General features: G+C 42.5%; 2 protein-coding genes across 2 annotated transcripts in view; one reads left to right on the top strand and one right to left on the bottom strand.

Annotated features, from left to right (window-relative positions):
- The first annotated feature begins 176 nt into the window (after nucleotides 1-176).
- LOC111570385 (rhodopsin) lies at nucleotides 177-4,954 on the top strand. Its single transcript, XM_023273124.3, has 5 exons — nucleotides 177-726; nucleotides 904-1,072; nucleotides 1,272-1,437; nucleotides 3,069-3,308; nucleotides 4,038-4,954. The coding sequence occupies exons 1-5, from the start codon at nucleotides 366-368 to the stop codon at nucleotides 4,161-4,163; spliced, it is 1,062 nt and encodes a 353-aa protein (XP_023128892.2). The 5' UTR covers nucleotides 177-365; the 3' UTR covers nucleotides 4,164-4,954.
- A 202-nt stretch (nucleotides 4,955-5,156) lies between these two features.
- The window catches only part of plxnd1 (plexin D1), a 69,591-nt gene continuing 57,377 nt past the window's right edge, over nucleotides 5,157-17,370 (bottom strand). The window contains exons 28-36 of the mRNA XM_023273126.3: nucleotides 17,045-17,148; nucleotides 14,294-14,357; nucleotides 12,948-12,982; nucleotides 12,209-12,313; nucleotides 11,869-12,032; nucleotides 11,626-11,773; nucleotides 7,397-7,537; nucleotides 7,200-7,274; nucleotides 5,157-6,166 (exon numbers count right to left, since the gene is read on the bottom strand). Of these exons, the coding sequence (XP_023128894.2) occupies nucleotides 6,050-6,166; nucleotides 7,200-7,274; nucleotides 7,397-7,537; nucleotides 11,626-11,773; nucleotides 11,869-12,032; nucleotides 12,209-12,313; nucleotides 12,948-12,982; nucleotides 14,294-14,357; nucleotides 17,045-17,148 (953 nt within the window). The 3' untranslated portion in view covers nucleotides 5,157-6,049. The remainder of the gene's footprint in view (nucleotides 6,167-7,199; nucleotides 7,275-7,396; nucleotides 7,538-11,625; nucleotides 11,774-11,868; nucleotides 12,033-12,208; nucleotides 12,314-12,947; nucleotides 12,983-14,293; nucleotides 14,358-17,044; nucleotides 17,149-17,370) is intronic.

Genomic DNA, 17,370 nt, shown 5'->3' with positions numbered 1-17,370 from the left:
ATCTATTTCTGGAGTTTTCACCTGTAATGCCTTGTGTGTGTGTGTGTGTGTGTGTGTGTGTGTGAGAGAGAGAGAAAGTAAATGAGGGGGACTCAGTCTGAGTGCCTTAATTCCATCTCTGCTAACACTATGCTCCTTTCACGGCCCTAATCCGACCAGCCTGTTAAAAGGTGCTGCACCTCCTCAGCGGGCAGCAGATAACATCTTATTCGCACAAGATCCGTCCCTCCGTCCATCCTTTGTCCCTCATTTCCACTTTAGCTGCACCACAAGACTCCCTCCCAGCACTTTACTCCAAGAAGAGAGATTGTTTTATCCACTGTCGAGGTCTCAAAGAGGAAGAAAAGACATCAGCAGCTGCAGCTATGAATGGCACAGAAGGACCCAACTTCTATGTCCCCATGTCTAACAAAACTGGGGTGGTGCGCAGCCCATTTGAGTTCCCTCAGTACTACCTGGCTGAGCCCTGGAAGTACTCTCTCCTGGCTGCGTACATGCTTTTCCTCATCATTACTGCCTTCCCCATCAATTTCCTCACCCTTTATGTCACTGTCCAGCACAAAAAGCTGAGGACCCCTCTGAACTACGTCCTGCTCAACCTGGCGGTGGCCGACCTCTTTATGGTGGTCGGGGGCTTCACAGTTACTCTCTACACAGCTCTGCATGGATATTTCACCTTAGGTGTCATCGGCTGCAATATTGAAGGATTCTTTGCCACCTTAGGAGGTAAGAGACTCTGTGTGTACTTTCAAAACAAATTGCACTTTAATTCAACTGCCCTTAGTATTTTTTGAGAAAGTTTGCTCATCTAAATACTTAAATGTAATATAATGTTTAATATCAAGCAAAGATACTGTGTATTTGCTGTACTAAAATTCACACCTCCCTTGTTTTATGTCACAGGAGAGATTGGTCTCTGGTCTCTGGTGGTGTTGGCTATTGAGCGCTACATTGTGGTGTGCAAACCGATGACCAACTTCCGCTTTGGGGAGAAACACGCCATCGCTGGCCTGGCGTTAACATGGGTCATGGCCCTGACCTGTGCTGCTCCCCCTCTCTTAGGATGGTCCAGGTACTGTCCTTTTCAGTGTCTAGACTGTGTTTAGCCGGCTTTTAATCTATATAGAAATTTTACTGATCATCTGCACAAAAAACACCTTGGAAATGACTCTTTTCACTAGCAGCACATGTACTCAGAAACAGATAGCATCCAATACTGTGTGTACTGGTGTTGATGGAAATTCTTAGATTATTATCATGTGTGGCTGCAGGTACATCCCAGAGGGAATGCAGTGTTCCTGTGGAATTGACTACTACACTCCGAAGCCTGAGATCAACAACACCTCATTCGTCATCTATATGTTCGTCCTCCATTTCTGTATCCCCCTCTTCATCATTTTCTTCTGCTACAGTCGCCTGCTCTGCACCGTGCGAGCGGTAGGAGCACCACTGCCAATGCAATATTAATAGTAACGATGTGATACATTCTTTATCCCTGTAGAGAAATCCCCCTTTTTTTTTACTACCTCCACAAGGTGGGTAGATCGTCACAGTGTCTCTGGAGATGTGGGGGATTTAGTGGCTCAAGGACACTTCAGGAGGTCACATCATTGCCAACATGGCGGCTTAGACCCAGGTCTTCTGGCTAAGGGGCAGTCTGCCTGCTCACTGTGTCGTCCTGATGCCCTCATTAATAATACTATAGCCATATTTATAATGTATTAGCAATCATTAGTAGTTTAAAACAATGCTGAAGTTCTTAATTAAACAGCTATGATCAATAACTGTGTATACAAACAATTTGAAATGCGTTGCTTGTAGTGTTGTGATCTATAGATCCTCTGAATCTGCAGATCTTCCAAGATGATTTTTAGTCTTTATCTTTACTGTTTGCTCAGAACCAAATACCAGATACATGCAGTTAAAAGAACATTTAGCAACTAAATGGCCAAATATTTCCCTCAAATGTGGTAGGAGACCCGTACTCCCAATTTGTGGCTCTAATTTATTTGCATAAAGAAGCAGCAGTTATCTCTGCAAACAAAGCAGCTTTCACAGTTGTTAGCTGTGTGTCAGCTCTAATTGCCAGTCATGCTTTAATTACATGACTGAAAAACTTAACAGCAAATTTGTGCTATTAAGCAACTTTGCTGTTAAGTCTGTTTAAATTATTTTGAGTTAAAAATAACAAAAAAAAAAACAAAAGAAAAAAATGGCTGAATGAACAGCCAGAGTGAACTACTTAGCAGCCTTCGCTCCAGAGAAAAACTTGTGCGTGGTAAAATAATTTAGCACTTGCAGTGACTTTTTTGCTAGGAAAATCCAGTTTCCTTTGTCATTGCTCGCTCCAAAAATATTAAAAGAAAAATGGAAAATATGAACCATGTGCTACCATGGAAACACAATTCTTTGTTCTGTTAGCACATTTGGCTACGTTAGCATGTTTGGTCAAGTTAGCCTAAGGTCTGGTGGCTAATTCCTTGAGCTTAAAATATGTCACTCCTTTCTTTTTTTTGTGAAAGTAGGTGCTTTGCATTAGCCTATTGGACTGTGCTAATGTTAAATTTTAGTGTTCCAACTATAGTCTACAGTCTATAATGCAAATACAATCAAGGCACACACTGGGCTAGCAAAGAGCAAAAAGAGATCTACAATGACATTGATGACATTCACCAGGTGGACAGAAAGTCAAGAGTACTCGAATGAATGATGACAAGTCCACCAAAAACATCAATTCTATGTTCACAAATTCTGCTACTCCCATGTGGTCAAAAAAAAAGAATCTCTGCAGGTTAAAATCTGATAATGCCAACACAATTTGCATAATTGAAGAGGTAGTTAATGACGAAAACTATGGCTTTATTTTGAAGCTATTACAATTGTGAAACAAATGAAGTTTCACATTTGTAATATGAAAAAACGTGACTAAATTGTAGAAGTGGTTGTTTTGTAGCCACCTTGGTAGCCTAATCCTATATTCTTCACTATTGGTGATGGGCTAGACCTGTTTGTGTACATCTGGATCAGTGTTTCCTTTAAGCTAATAACCTGAATCTGTCTGTGCTCAGGCTGCAGCCCAGCAGCAGGAGTCTGAAACCACCCAGAGAGCCGAGAGAGAGGTGACACGCATGGTTATTGTCATGGTGATTTCTTTCTTGGTGTGCTGGGTGCCCTACGCCAGTGTGGCGTGGTACATCTTTGCCAATCAGGGAACAGAGTTCGGGCCAGTATTCATGACTGCTCCGGCCTTCTTCGCCAAGAGTGCTGCTCTGTACAACCCAGTCATCTACATTCTGCTAAACAAACAAGTATGTCAAGAAAATATCCTTTCTGTGTAAGAGAGAGATTCACTGAAGATAGTAATATAATCTAACTCCTTCTACTCCCCTGCGTTATATATTGGAATATTGTAAGCTTAATTTGCCATAATTATCTGCCTTGTTGAAGATTAGATTAGTGGTTTCCAGCCATTTGGGGCTGTGACCTCTTATAAAAAAGCACTGCCGGGGCCACTTGTCACATCTCAGCCGTCTGTGGGTTATTAAGGATTCCATTTCAAACTTCTCAGATGATTTAAATAATTAATGAGGGCACAAACAGGTAAAAATGGTGCAAAAATTGAGATAAATCGATAGGATGACTTCTACATACAACTGTTTTCTTTTTGTAATACTAAATTGTTCATCTCACTTTCCTCTCTATCTTGTAATAATCTTAGAGAACCTTCAAGTTTGAAACAAAGACTACAGTAAAAAAAAAAAAAAAAATGCATCTAAAGGTGTTAAAACTAGACCCAGGTCGAGCAGCTACAACAGTATAATGCTATTTATGCATTGTTGCATCAGTATTAATGGAATAATAAGATAAGCAACAAATATTAGTAGCAGTGGACATTCCTCTGCTGAATGTACACACTTGATAGGACTATTGTTTGTAAGAGTTTCTTTTTAAATTAAATTATCTAAATGCTTCGTCTACCAGCGACAGAAGGTATCTTCACTGTGATTCTCATGTTTTTCCTTCTTTGTGGCCTCCAGTTCAGAAACTGCATGATCACCACGGTGTGCTGTGGGAAGAACCCATTTGGAGACGACGAAGCTTCCGCCACTGTCTCCAAATCCCAGACTTCATCTGTCTCCTCCACCCAGGTGGCCCCCGCTTGACCTGTGCCCCCTCACTCCCCCTCTCCGTCCCATCTGTCCCTGCTCACCTGGGGACCCACCACCGCCAAGCAGCACTACGTTCTATTGGCCAATCCTCTTGAATTACCTCTCCATTTGTCTTCACCACAGTGCCACTTCTGCACCTTCGGTGGGACCGACTTACTCAAGAGCCAGCATGTGTATTTTCAATCCATTTAATCATGGAGTGTGTTCAGCTGGTCTCACAGATTTTAACCTGGCATCAAGAGGGTGTCATCTTGGTGACGATCCAACTGAACACCATCCAAGCTCCTAAAACACACAAAATCTAATTCACCAAGCCTCATTGTATAATTTTATCCACATCAACTCTTAATTGTTGCAGCTATACGTCTCCACAAAACATGCGCTTTAAACAATCACTTTCATGCATACTTTTGTGAAATTAGGCATTCATTTGCTTAGATATCTCAGATGAGTTTTTAATGCACCAGATTATTCTCTCCTCTGGTCTCTCTGTCTCTCCTCTTGTTTTTGTTGTGTCGAAGCGGAGATGTTAGCTTCCTCTCGGTGTCTTCTGAGACATGAGTGTAAACAAACGGACCTGAAAAGAGCCTCTGCAGAAAGAAGGAGCCTCTTGCAAGAGATTGGATGTGCGCGTGAGTGGTGGATATTTATGTATTTGAATGGGTGTCAGAATGTCAGCGTGTGTCTTAAGAAGATATGGAGATATTGTTATTTTGTTCACTGCGTAAAGGCTAGGATTTGTGGAAGTTGTTTTGTGTCCTGCAATAAAAACAAAGCTAAATGTCTGCATGACTTTTCCCTTACTTGCTTTTTCATGAGAACATTTACGAGGCGCTCTGAGAAGTTCCAGATGCTAGTTCGTGGGCTTTCTGGGTGGAAAGCCAGATCTTAATGGTTTTCAAATGTTGTTAAACCTCACTCTGCTGTAATGTATTCAGAAGTGAAGCACATGGAGACTGAGTACAACAAATGCCATCATTAGACACATTAAAATCCTAAATACTGTAATTTATTTCACAAACTCTGACAAGTCATTTGGCATCACAATTACAGCCTCTCCTCAGATTATATTGAGCTCTCTTTTTTCATTAAATGTAAATTTCCCTCTTTTAAATTGATCAGATTCCAACATAATACTCATTCATTTACAAACACACTGATCAACACTTATTACTTGATGCAGCTCTTCCCAGTGAACTACATTACATTTGATTTCATGGATTTCAGTCTTATATATTCTTATCTCCCATCCTCCCCGACCCATCATCAACCTGCAAAGCACATTGGGATATATTGTTCAAAGCACCAATGGGAGTCAGTCGCCCATCTTCATCAATCACACCTGAGAACATTGCAGGCTTTAGGAAATGGGAGGAGTTTATGACGATCATACTAATCCTGATGAACAGGCCACTTGAAAGCATTATAACACATCTATAAATATTGCTATGGACATTATATTACAGTACAGTGCATCATTGGCTCGTTCCCTCAAGAAAAGGGTTCAGTGCGTTAAGATCGCCACCAGGGCTAACTGTAGGTCCCAGTAACTGTAAAGCCTCACCTCTGAGCTCCTACACATTCCCTCTAAAGTATGCTTGAGCCAGACTGGAATTGTGTCTGTGCCATGGGGAAAGATTTGGGGAAAAATGCTTGGCTTGTCCCCGGGTGAGAGGAGGAACATGACAGAAATCTATGAGGTTGAGAGACAGGTTCAAGTCCTTTGCTCTGCCACTTTTCACCCTTGTTCCAGTCTGTGGAAATAATAATTACACTTATGAAGGATAGCTCCTTTGTAACCGACATTCCCAAGTAACCATATAGGTGGGAGAAAGGCAGCTGGCAGCAGGAGAAAGAGATGGTGAGCAAGACTGGCAGGTTCAGGCTTCACTGCAGCACTCGTAGATATTGTCCTCCACAAGGGCAATGACCTGCTCGAACTTGTGGTGCAGCTGAGTGCGACGTGCAGTGGGGTTTGACTCCAGAGCATTCACCACCTGACCGAGAAGAAAAACACAACAAAGATGACTTTCGGTGGCTGTCGAGCATTCATGCATCTATCTGTCTAGAGAGAGAGAGAGAGGCGGAGGAAATCAGCCACCTGCCTGGACATAGAAAGTTGAGCAGGAGAGGAACAAGTGAAGTGCTTCAGCCTCTTCTCATGCCTTCACGCATGCCTCCACACCACAAAAGCGTTTGCTCTTCACATATTTACAAAACCCACATCTGCTCTGTTTTTCATGCCCAATAGTTGTCACCGTGTCAGTGGGATTTATGGGCTCTTAGCGACAGTGTGCTACGAGGCAGAGCGAACCGAGCTGGGGTGAGAGAATAGGCAATCAGGGGCCATTCACAGAGCTCTGTGAATCAGAGTCTAAGCCCCTGGCCCACGTCAGTACAGTAGCATGACAGAAGAAAGCAGCTAAACGGTATTATCATGAGGGTGCTCCATTAAGGCACAGTCACCACTGACTAAGCCTCTCTGGAGAATAGTCACAGCAGCGAGGAAACATGGGGGAGGACTGCAAGGGCTTGAAGAGGGCTAGTTCAAAGCGAAACAGGAGATATGAAGGAGCAACTTAACGGCGTCATTAAGCAGATAGGGGTGCTGGATAAGGACAGGGTAAACAGCACGATGTTTGCTTAAAGTGAAAGGTATCTGTGGTCTGGAAAGAGATGATTGGACACAGTGAATCGAGGCTGCTGCTCAGAAGATAGTTCGCATCTGATTGTTTACCTTCTGTTGACACTTATCAAAAGAAAAACAGCAATATAGGGCAGATATTTAACCAGAACACTGAGTGACAGTTTGCGAGTCTGCCTACAGTCTGTTACATCTCTCAACGTGGCTGTGATCTTCCACACTGATATGTCACGCTCTGATAGCCATCTGTGAAACTTAATACAGCGAGTGGGCCTGTCTGAGGTTCTGTGGCTGCCAAAGAAGGGCCGGTTCTAGCATTCAAACATATCTAATCTAAATCTGAAATCACAAAAACAGAGAAGCCAAGTAAAGGAAAAAATTCTTACCTGGTTTCTGTATCTCTTGGCATATTTGTAGATTTCAGTCAAGGCCAGGTTGGTGTTGAATTCATTTCTGTATTTCTACAAGACGAGCATCAAAGTGTGAGATTAGATTAAATTCCACAATCTGACCTACATGTGATTGCAGGCTTTTGTGGAGACAGATGAGTAACACACGGGGACTTTCTGAATGCTTTACTCACTCGTGACTCCTCGGCCAGATGAGCGTTCATCTCCTGCTCACTGAGAGGTGCCATATCCTGGATCTGCTGGTAGTAGCACTGCACTCTCTTCTTATACTCTGGGATCTCCTTGGCATACAGCAGCTTGTTAGTTGGGGAGTCCTGGGGAAAAAAGACAGGACAACGCCTGTTAAAGTTTTAAGTGTTTTAGTTTGGCAGTGTGGCTCTGACTGAGACAGACACCAACCAGATTTTAGAATCCTTCTCCTTGCACACAAAGCCCATAATGACCAAGCTGTATCATCCTTAAGTCCTTGTAGTACCTGAGTATTCCAACAGAACACCTTGCTGTCCGACTGTAGGCTTATTTGAGGTTACTAGAGTTTCTGAAAGTTGAATGTGAGCCTTCAGCTATCAGGCTCCTCTCCTGTGGAACCAGCTCCCAGTTTGGGCTTGGCAGGTAGACGCCCTGTGCTTATATTTAGGACTCCCTTAGACTTCCCATGATGCACCGAGCACCTCTCCTCTATCGTCTCTTTCACACTCCGTACATTTATTTACCACTATGGCACGTCTTTAACTTTGTATCTTGTCTCTCCTGTAGTGCATGTTTTGTCCTCTCTGCAGGTATCTCTGGCTCTGTAGCTGCATGTTACTGACCTGCAGCTTATGGCTCCACCAACCTCCTCCCCAGCGTTTATTGTTCTTTCATGCGTTGTTTGTCTGTTTCTCACTGCTTGTCTTTTCTCTCTCCCTTTTAACCTCACCACAAATGGTCAAGGCAGATGGCTGCCCTCCCAGAACCCGATTCTAACTGAGGTTTCATCCTGTTAAAATTTTGTTTTTTTTTTCCTCCCACTGTCGCCAAATGCTTGCTCCAGGGGAATTGTTGGATTTATTGGGTTTATTTCCATAACATAATATTGAATAGTGTTGACCTCACTATGTTAAGTGCCCTCAGATGACTTATGTTATGACTGACGGCTGTGTGCTTGATGAAATCAAAACAAGGTTCTATGTACAGTATGGCCGACTTCAGCCTTTAGGGTTAGCAATGTTCTTAGGTAATTCAACTTTAGAAGGAGTTTTTATGATTTCTGGCATTAAAACTGTCATAACACAAAGAAGACATATTTGAGTTCCTACTGTTTCTAATCATTGTTGTGCCGTTCCCATAGAGACGCAGCACCTTATAATGCAGTGAAAAATGAGCCCACAGTGAATAAAAATGTGATAGGAGCAAAAAATGCAGGAAAACTGCTCAGAGTTCAGAGGGTCAGCATCTGCAGGTTAGAGAAATACCTTTATGTTATATAAGCACTTGTTAGTAAAAACTAGCAAAGTCATCCATTACATAGCGGCTGCACCGCTCTCAATATGAACCATGACCTTTAATAGTCAGAAACAAAACCAAATTCCAATTAGAAGGCTGTAAATTTAATCTAAACATTTTCTTGGGATCAGTTGTGACCAACAGGTAATGTTATGAATATATAATATATCTCAACATAAGCCAATTAGCATGTGTTTCTTGTTAACTACTACAGTGTAAGTTGGTTAATATAATGCTGATTTTGCAATAAAAGTCATTCAAGGTATTCTTGAGAAGCCTACATTGAAAAATGAATGCTACTTTATAATACTATACCACTACATTTCAGAGGTACCTTAAAGCCTTCCATCACAGATTAAAATATTACACAAAGCATATGATCAACCTTTAAAATATGATGTGTCATTACAGATTATTCTGCACAGCATTATTTAGGAATTTAAACTATGATTCACCGTGACCAGCTACAACATCACAAAGCTGCTCGTGTGTTGATACATCAATGATGAAGCTTTGGCAAGAGTTCAGCAAGGAAGATCTCTTTCCTCACATTCTGACTTTATTCCGGTTTTTCTATTTTTCCCTGTCACTTCCGCTTTTCCACCCGCTGTCAAAATACAATTAAAAACTACAATTAGAGTTCCAACGTCACCACATCTGAACAATGAGCTTTCCGCCCGCGTGCCTCAAGCTCATCATTTTCTTGTTGTTGTGCTTTAAATATCATTGCAATTTGGTCTCTCTGTCTTTCAGACCTACCACTGCACAACCCACCACCTCCTCATCAACATACTGACTCCTAGGACGTCCACGGAGAGTCAGACTTTGCATTAACCACCTGCTGGTCTCAGCGTCTCAACTCCAGGATACCATGCCTTATCTAATATGGGCGTATGCATAATGAAAACGCTTTTCATTGATGCCTCTAATCAGAAAAATATGGTTTTATACCTTCCAATTAACCTCTCTATATTGAAATGAAATTCCAATAGTACAATATATACCAACATAAAATCACATAAATGTCAGAAAGAATCATTCTCACCAACGGATGCTTTTACTTTTGATACTGTGAGTACACAGAAGTGGCACAACCCACAATTTAGAGTCCACTTTTGTTGCATGTCATATCTCTTTCCCCACACATTTAACAAAATTAGGTTCTCCTTGTACAGTAAAATGACTACTTCTTCCATCACTGGTGCTAATGTCCTAATAAGTAACTATTGAGTTAAATTACATGTTTGATGACCCTTTAAAAGCCGCCTAAAGTGAGACAATGGAGGGAGGGAACGGTTTCCTTTCCACACAACAGGAGACTCCAACAGTCAGAGCCAGCGAAGGAACATTCCAGTCTGAACAGCTCTCTCTCAGCCACTTCAGCCTCTCACACTGGCGCTTATTCAAGCAGGAAGAAAAGTAGCGGGGCTAAAAGGTTGTGGGCATATTCGGGCTTTAGTGGTGACTAGCGAGTGTGTCTTTGTGTGTTGTGCGTGTCTGTAGGAGAGAAAAAGGGACACGGGGGAAAGTAGGACAGAGGAAAAAGAAGGCGTAAAAGAGACGGGCAGCCACAGCTTTCAGCATCGGTGAAGGTGCTTACAATGCACCTTAATATTTCTATGTGTCATGAGTTATTTGTGTCACCTATTCTGTGTTTGTGTGTGCATTAAATGTGCTGAGGGACTAAAAAGCTGCAGCCGCAGTCGCTCCTTCTGATAGGGAACCCTCTCTCTTCCTGTCCACAAGGTCAGTTCCTGCTGCTCGCCCATCTGCCCGGTAACCCCCCTGTGACCCTGTGGCCTTCCGCGTTCTGCATCTCACCAGATAAGAGGGTTTCTGTGGAAACAGCGAGCGATGCTAAGTTTTCTACCCCTCACTGACTCCTGCTGGGCTCCTTCTAATCCAGACCCCATACTCTCCACCGCCTTGTCCGACGCCATCGCACAAACGGACGACGCTCAGAATGTAAAGGCACATCATGCATCTCTCCTGGACATACAGGAGGAAATGTGCCCATGACCTTGAACCCGGTGACTCTGCAATACGTGCATGACCAGATGTGACATGTTAATGAGGAAGCTGCACACAAACTCTGCGAAAAAAATGTGTCATCACCGGAGGTTTTATGTATGCCACTGCATCCGTAGGTATGCATCTGTCTGCATGTACATGCGAATATTGCTGCTCTGAGCGCACTGGCCTTTTGGCGCTGAACTGAAGTATATAAATCAGACGGTTTCTCAGTGAAAGAGGAGCATTATTTGATGAGTCCTCGGCTCCCTCCAGGGAGGAAGCCAGTCAGAGAGAGACAGGAAGCAGAGCGTGCTCAGGGTCACGGTGTCTGAAGGATGAGACGGATTTGTGAGCAGTGAGGACATTGACATGCAAGCACGCGCACACACACACACACACACAGACAGATAGACAGACAAATGCACACACACAGACTTACACACAGACTCTCACACAGCACAAAAAAGAGATCCCTGGTGCTCATGACCTTGGATCAGCCAACTGGGCTGAAATAACATGAGGAGAGGTAGATGGAGCTGACAATCTGAAGGCTTAGGGATGAGGGTTCACAGGGGAACTTTAGAGGTGTGTGTGTTTGTGTATGTGTGTGTGTGTGTGTGCATGTGTGTGTGATAGATTAATACACACACACAGTGGACACAAAGATCTAATAGTTAAGTACAGTAACTATCACATCTATCAGATCAGCTGGAGGATGATGTAAGGCAGAGATACTGCGCGAGGTAAAAGGAAAAGGTTATCATGTTTCAGTTTTAGTATCAAAGTATTGTAGTGATACTTGAGTACACTGAACCTGCTAATAGCGACTTTGAAATCCCTTGGGAGGGAGAAACTACAAGGCAGAGAGGTAGAAAAAGAGGAAGAGAAATGCTGATGGGTTCACCTTGCCGAGTTGCAGGTCAGAAATGGAGCAGGCATCGATGAAGGCCTGGGCGATGACTGACAGACAGGCGTCCATGTGATCCGTCTTATCAATGTCAAACACAAACTGGGGATTCTTCAGGATGTTCACCCAGAAACGCAGAGGTAAACTGCACAGACGGGGAGAGATAAGCTTTTAGAAGCCTTGCGCTTGCACAGCGTGCCTGACCAAAGGGGGAGCTAAACGTATCGTTTAGCTGGCTACCTGTTGGTTTTCCAGATGTGCAGGGTGTCTGGGTCTGTGATGCCCCGTTTGTCAGCCTGCTCCTCCAGGAAGTCAAAAAAGTATTTGACAGCCAGAGGGGGGCGGTCCGGAGGGATGCTGAGGATTGCCTGAAAGAGGTCATCCAAGAACTTCTGAAGAGTTCCCTGTGGAGGAAAAGTAAGAAAAAAATGGCTCACATGAATCCAGATACACTGTTTCATGTGATGTATGGATTTCTACGGGGCTTCTGAGATTAATATCAGCCATAAATATATGAGGCAGAAAGACGACTTGAGTTTTACAGTGTTGACAACACGGGCGGTCTCATGTTTCTGGTTACCTTCGTAGACAGCAGGCGTGTCAGGTAGATTTCAGGCAGGACTTTCTTGCGATGACTCTGCCTGTGAGACCTCTTGGTCTCCATTAGCTCATCATGAGGTAGGACCTGAAAAAAACACGAGGCCAGAGGTCAACATTACTGCACACAGGTTGAAAGCAATGATCCCCATCATGAGCGGATTAATGAATGCACTATTGTCTGTCTTACATGAGGGGAATTTTCTGGTTCTTGTATTAGACACATGATCCAGAAACCACATCAGGGTATTTGGAAGTGCAGAATAATATACAGAATTAAGGAAGTGATGGGAGTTGGGGAAATTTTCATGCTTTTCTCTGGTTGCTGTGCACAGGATCATGCCCCTGACCTGCTCATACAAGTCTAAAATAGGGGTAGGGAAAAGAAAGAAGCAGACAAATTCCACCTACTTGTGTTAAAAAAAAGGGCTACAGAACTATCCTGTAAAACTAACTATTCACCCGGCAAATTGTGTTCCAAGGAACTCATTATTCTAAAGTCAAAGGGCCCATATCTTGGCTGACGTTTATAAAAGAGCTTAAGCGGCATTAGTGCTGTCATGTCCTCTCAGCAGCTTTCCTTTTCACCTCCGTTCACCCCCATTCTCTCTGTCATCAGACATGCTCTGGGCTGACTAACACTGGCACACACAGGAAAAACTCTGGTAATAAACTCTGACATTACTTATCGAAACATTTTGATTACCTATGAGGATACTCACCAAGTGCACATACTTCTCAGTATCCAGATCTTTGACTAAGGAGAAAGAGACAAAAAAAAAAACATACAGAATGAAACAATGTGCAATCAGCAAGGTGGAGACCTGAGAGAATGAGAGGAGACAGGAGGATGGAGCAGAGAGGAGTGTGACAGATAGGAGAGAGAGAGAGAGAGAGAGAAAAAAACGAAGGAGATTGACGGGAGAGCAAGAGAGATAGAGTGGATGCAAGAGGAGAAAGTGATTAAGGTGGACTGTGGGCCGGTAGGGGAGGGGAACTGTCTGAGAGAATGAAAGAGAAAGATTACGAGTGAAAGGAGAGAGAAAAGAGAGAGATTAGGGGAGACAGACACAGAGTCTGTGATTGGTTCTGGAGCCGGTGTAATGAGATGGTAATGCTCAGCCAACGCTGGGAAAAAAAGCATTAAACTTTGCTGGTTTATATATAGATCTAAACACAAACACGCTCATACACATGCATGAACAGCTATGTGAGGGCAAGGACGCATGTAGAAACATGTTCAAACGTGAGCGCGGACACAGGCACAAAGACAAACATAGTAAATTATTGTACACACATCCGCAAAAACAAAGTGCAGGTACACACAGACACCCACATAGTGAGTGCCTTCTCATTACAGTCTGCTCTGCCAGAGATGCTCCTGCCCAGCGGGCCTCAGTCCAACCCCTCAACACTGATCACAGGCAGGCAGGCAGGCAGGCAGGCAGGCAGGCAGGCAGGCAGGACAGTGTTTTTTATTAGCCAGGGAGCACTACAGGCTCATAACACCCTCTTGGTGCTTTGAAGCAGGAGCCAGGTTTAGTCCACATAAGCCTATTTTTGGCCCAGTATGAATGAGAGGAGAGGCTTTGATGGACGGAGCCTGAGCAGAAGTGAGCTCTGGTCTGGTACTGATTATGTAAGGTAGACCCTAAACAACAAGCGGACGGGCCCATTAAAGGCTGTATGTAAACTCATTTGTCAACAGGCAAAGTAATCATTTCATTCTGGGTTGAGTCTGGACAATAAGCCAACTTTTGTCATATTTTCCCCTCAAGCTGACACTTGCTAATGGAATACATCTATAATATGGAGAAAAGAGCTCTGGATGAAGCGGTGGCAGAAGAGAATGTGTTGGGATTTATTAGGTGCGAGCGTGTTTAGACTGTGACTTTTGGGGATGGGAGAGTGTGTAGTTTCATGTGTGTTTACATGAGCGTATCATGTTCTCGTGACCAGAAAAGCATGCGTCGTTTACCGTGATTGAGTGGGTGCTCGTACCTATCCAAGTGTGGGTGAGTGTGTGTGACAAAGCGACAGGGAGTGGGTGTGTTTGAAGGTGACGTACCTCTCCCGAGGGTGTTCTCTTTCTTGTCTTTCATGCTCATAGCCAGCGATGCCCCCTCTGGGATCTGTGAAGGGGAAGAAGAAGAAGAAGGGGGAGGGGGGAGGAAAGCCGAGAGAGGACAGAGGGCATGAGGTCAGGGGTGAGTCGAGGAGCACCAGAGCAGCGTCATTAAGCTTGCCCTCGAGGGGAGTGAGGTGCTGAGAGGTGTATGTGTTTATGTGTGTGTTGGTCCTGCGTGCATCCCGAGTTGTGGCGAGTTTGCGGGAACCTGGCTGGGCTCATTAAAGTCAGCCCGCAGTGAAATGGATTGAACAGCCTCACCAGTGAACCCAGACTGTTAGTACATGCTGCAGCTCACTGCTTTCACAGCTCTGTCCCCATAGCTCAGCCAAAACTAAACAGAGCACTTAACAAGTACAGGTAAGAGGTCAGAGGTCGAGAGTCACTGAATGTCTGTTTACTCATGCAAAAATGACCACAGACATAAGCAAACACACAAACACTTTCTTAATGGGAGACCAGTACATGACATTTTACTTGTTTGTTACTTTCTTTATATGAGCAGTTGTTGGCAATGATCGAACTGCAGGAAGTAAAGTGAAAGCAAAACAAAGTTACTAAAAACTAAACTAAAACTAAACTAAAATTTCGAAATTTTTCTGTTTGAGATATATATATGTATATATGTGTGTGTGTATATATATATATATATATATATATATATATATATATATATATATGAACATTATTATACAGTTACATTTAGTCTCCTATAATGAAGTAAGGCAGCCAATGACAAACAGAAAACCTTAATTAATAGTTACTTAGGTATAGTAAATATCAGTTACAGCTTTGTAAGGGCTTATACAATGTCCATCATTACTTTTATGGGTTTATTTAACACGTACATTTATTATGCACATTACTCAACTCTGTTAAAACTACATCAGGGTATTTTATATGTGTAGATCCTGGACAGATGTTTTTCTTAACAACTGACTTACTTCTGTACATGCAATTTGTAATTTAAACAGTGCCGTAAAAGTTTAGGCACTTTACATATTACTCATTCAAGCATGAAGGTATGTAGGAAATGCAAACTTCTGTTATTAATGACTTAGGATTTTGACAATTAATGCAACATTTAAGTCATTTAAGTCTTACTTTGCCAAAGTTTTTGCTTATTGTTATTTCAGTTGGATGTTTGACCTTCTCTGCATAGAGTGATTTACGTATGTGCTGAGTTTGTTTTCACATCGGCTGAAGGGGAAAAGTTTCTCTGACACCTTAAATGTGATTTAACACATGTAGGTAGGAGCATGACTTCGAGGCACAGCAGCTCTTTAGAACCAGTAATAGTAAAGTATGAAACAAAACAAACGTGGAATCGGAAAGTTGAAACCTCCAGAGTACATAAAATAAGAATGAACATGAAAGTAGGAGAAATCTTGCTTTTAGAAATTCAAACTTTCAAATAAAAATATTTTCTTATCCGAGGAGTCTATGATTATAAAGTAGGAAAAAGTGAGAACATGTGATTCATAATTTTCAAGACATCATTTTACTTTTTTTGTGGAAAAAACTATTATCATTTAGAGTAGAGTGTCATAACTTTCTACACCCCAAAACCAGCAGGTGAGTTTGAAATGCTTATTTTCTTTAAAAAAAAAAAAAAACCAAAAAAAAAACCCCCCAAAATTACACTTTTAATCAGACCCAGAAACTTTTGGTCTTTTAACTAATTATGTGTTGCATGCGGTCCATGGCTAATTAAACCAAATCTCAGCTTAAAATCGTGATAGTTCATCAAAATCATTTCATTCAGCATGTCTCATTAAAAAAATTGCCAAACGTAAACCGTGCGCACTAACTAGAGTCTGTAAAAGACAAACTCAGTGCAACCAAAAATCCATTAATGACTCAGCTGCTATTAAGAGTCACACACGAAACTTTAGGGGGTCCTGGGCTGAATTTCCAGTTATGTTTACACAGAGTGCAGAATAGATATGTATGGAAATAAAAATATCTTTCGTATGTACAGTAACTATTTTTTTCCCAGAATTGGTAACACTTCGGGGAACGTGATTATTGTTGTTCATGTTGATTCCAGGGTTTTTGAATTTTGAAATTCAACTTTTAGAGTGAATATAAATGTGATAGGAGCAAAAAAAGACACAGAAGCAGCTTGAGGTTCAGACGGTTCAAATATTCCTGAAAGACATCTTTGAATCAAGTATCAAAGCATCAGTATATTTCTTTAAAACTGACTGTCAGGTGGTAGAATAACTAACCTTTTCCCCCTACAGGTCTCCATTGTTGGAATTATACCAGTGATGTGATCGTGTCTGAAAATATCTCTAACTATCTGAAACGAACAATCCAACATTCATACCCACTTAATGCACCTGTTGGTCCGATTAGTGAGAATGTGGTGAAAATCGTGTGTTGCTGATTCACAAAAACTAGCTTGAAACTATTGTTTTGTGTGCTGCTGTTACAAAAACACTGACATGAACTATCACCAATCTGCTCCAGCAATGCTGCAGTAAATGAGCCGTACAATGCAATCATAAAAAGAAACAGCAGCACAAACAGAAGCACCTATAAAACACTGTTACAGCTGCACAGTGGTCCCACCGTAGACAGCCAGTCACACCATTTCCACAGAGTTCTCACATTCAGCATACAATATCAGGAATACACATGACAGCGTCCACAGCACTGGTCTCTCCCAAATTTAAATCCACACACCTGGTAATGGAAGACTGTGTTGAGTTTCTTTCGTCCATCCTCCATCACTGATGAGTTGTCCAGGTCCTGCAGAAGCTTACTGTTGCTGCCAGAGTCAAACCACTCTGCAGGAAACAAAAGGAGAGACAAAGGTAGCGGCGTTAGACAATTTCATCCTAAATTTGGAAAAGAATATCCCAGACAGACGGCAGCCGTGCTCCGACTCTCTGTGTCACGACCTGTGGAAATATTCCCGGGCCATTAATCAAATCAGCTCTGCAGGCTGCGCAGCTTTTGAAAGCAATAACTCTTTGTGATTATGACTCTACACCCTCCTCAATGCATTC

Source organism: Amphiprion ocellaris, chromosome 8 (genome assembly GCF_022539595.1).
Source record: "Amphiprion ocellaris isolate individual 3 ecotype Okinawa chromosome 8, ASM2253959v1, whole genome shotgun sequence".
Taxonomy (NCBI): Eukaryota; Metazoa; Chordata; class Actinopteri; family Pomacentridae; genus Amphiprion; species Amphiprion ocellaris.
This window is presented reverse-complemented; position numbering and strand designations above follow the sequence as displayed.

What these genes read in the sequence shown, in the direction of transcription:
- LOC111570385 (XM_023273124.3), top strand. Translation starts at nt 366, where the DNA reads ATGAATGGCACAGAAGGACCCAACTTCTATGTCCCCATGTCTAACAAA. An exon ending in CCTCTCTTAGGATGGTCCAG is followed by an intron (nt 1,073 to 1,271) that starts GTACTGTCCTTT and finishes GTGTGGCTGCAG; the next exon opens with GTACATCCCAGAGGGAATGC. An exon ending in TGCTCTGCACCGTGCGAGCG is followed by an intron (nt 1,438 to 3,068) that starts GTAGGAGCACCA and finishes GTCTGTGCTCAG; the next exon opens with GCTGCAGCCCAGCAGCAGGA.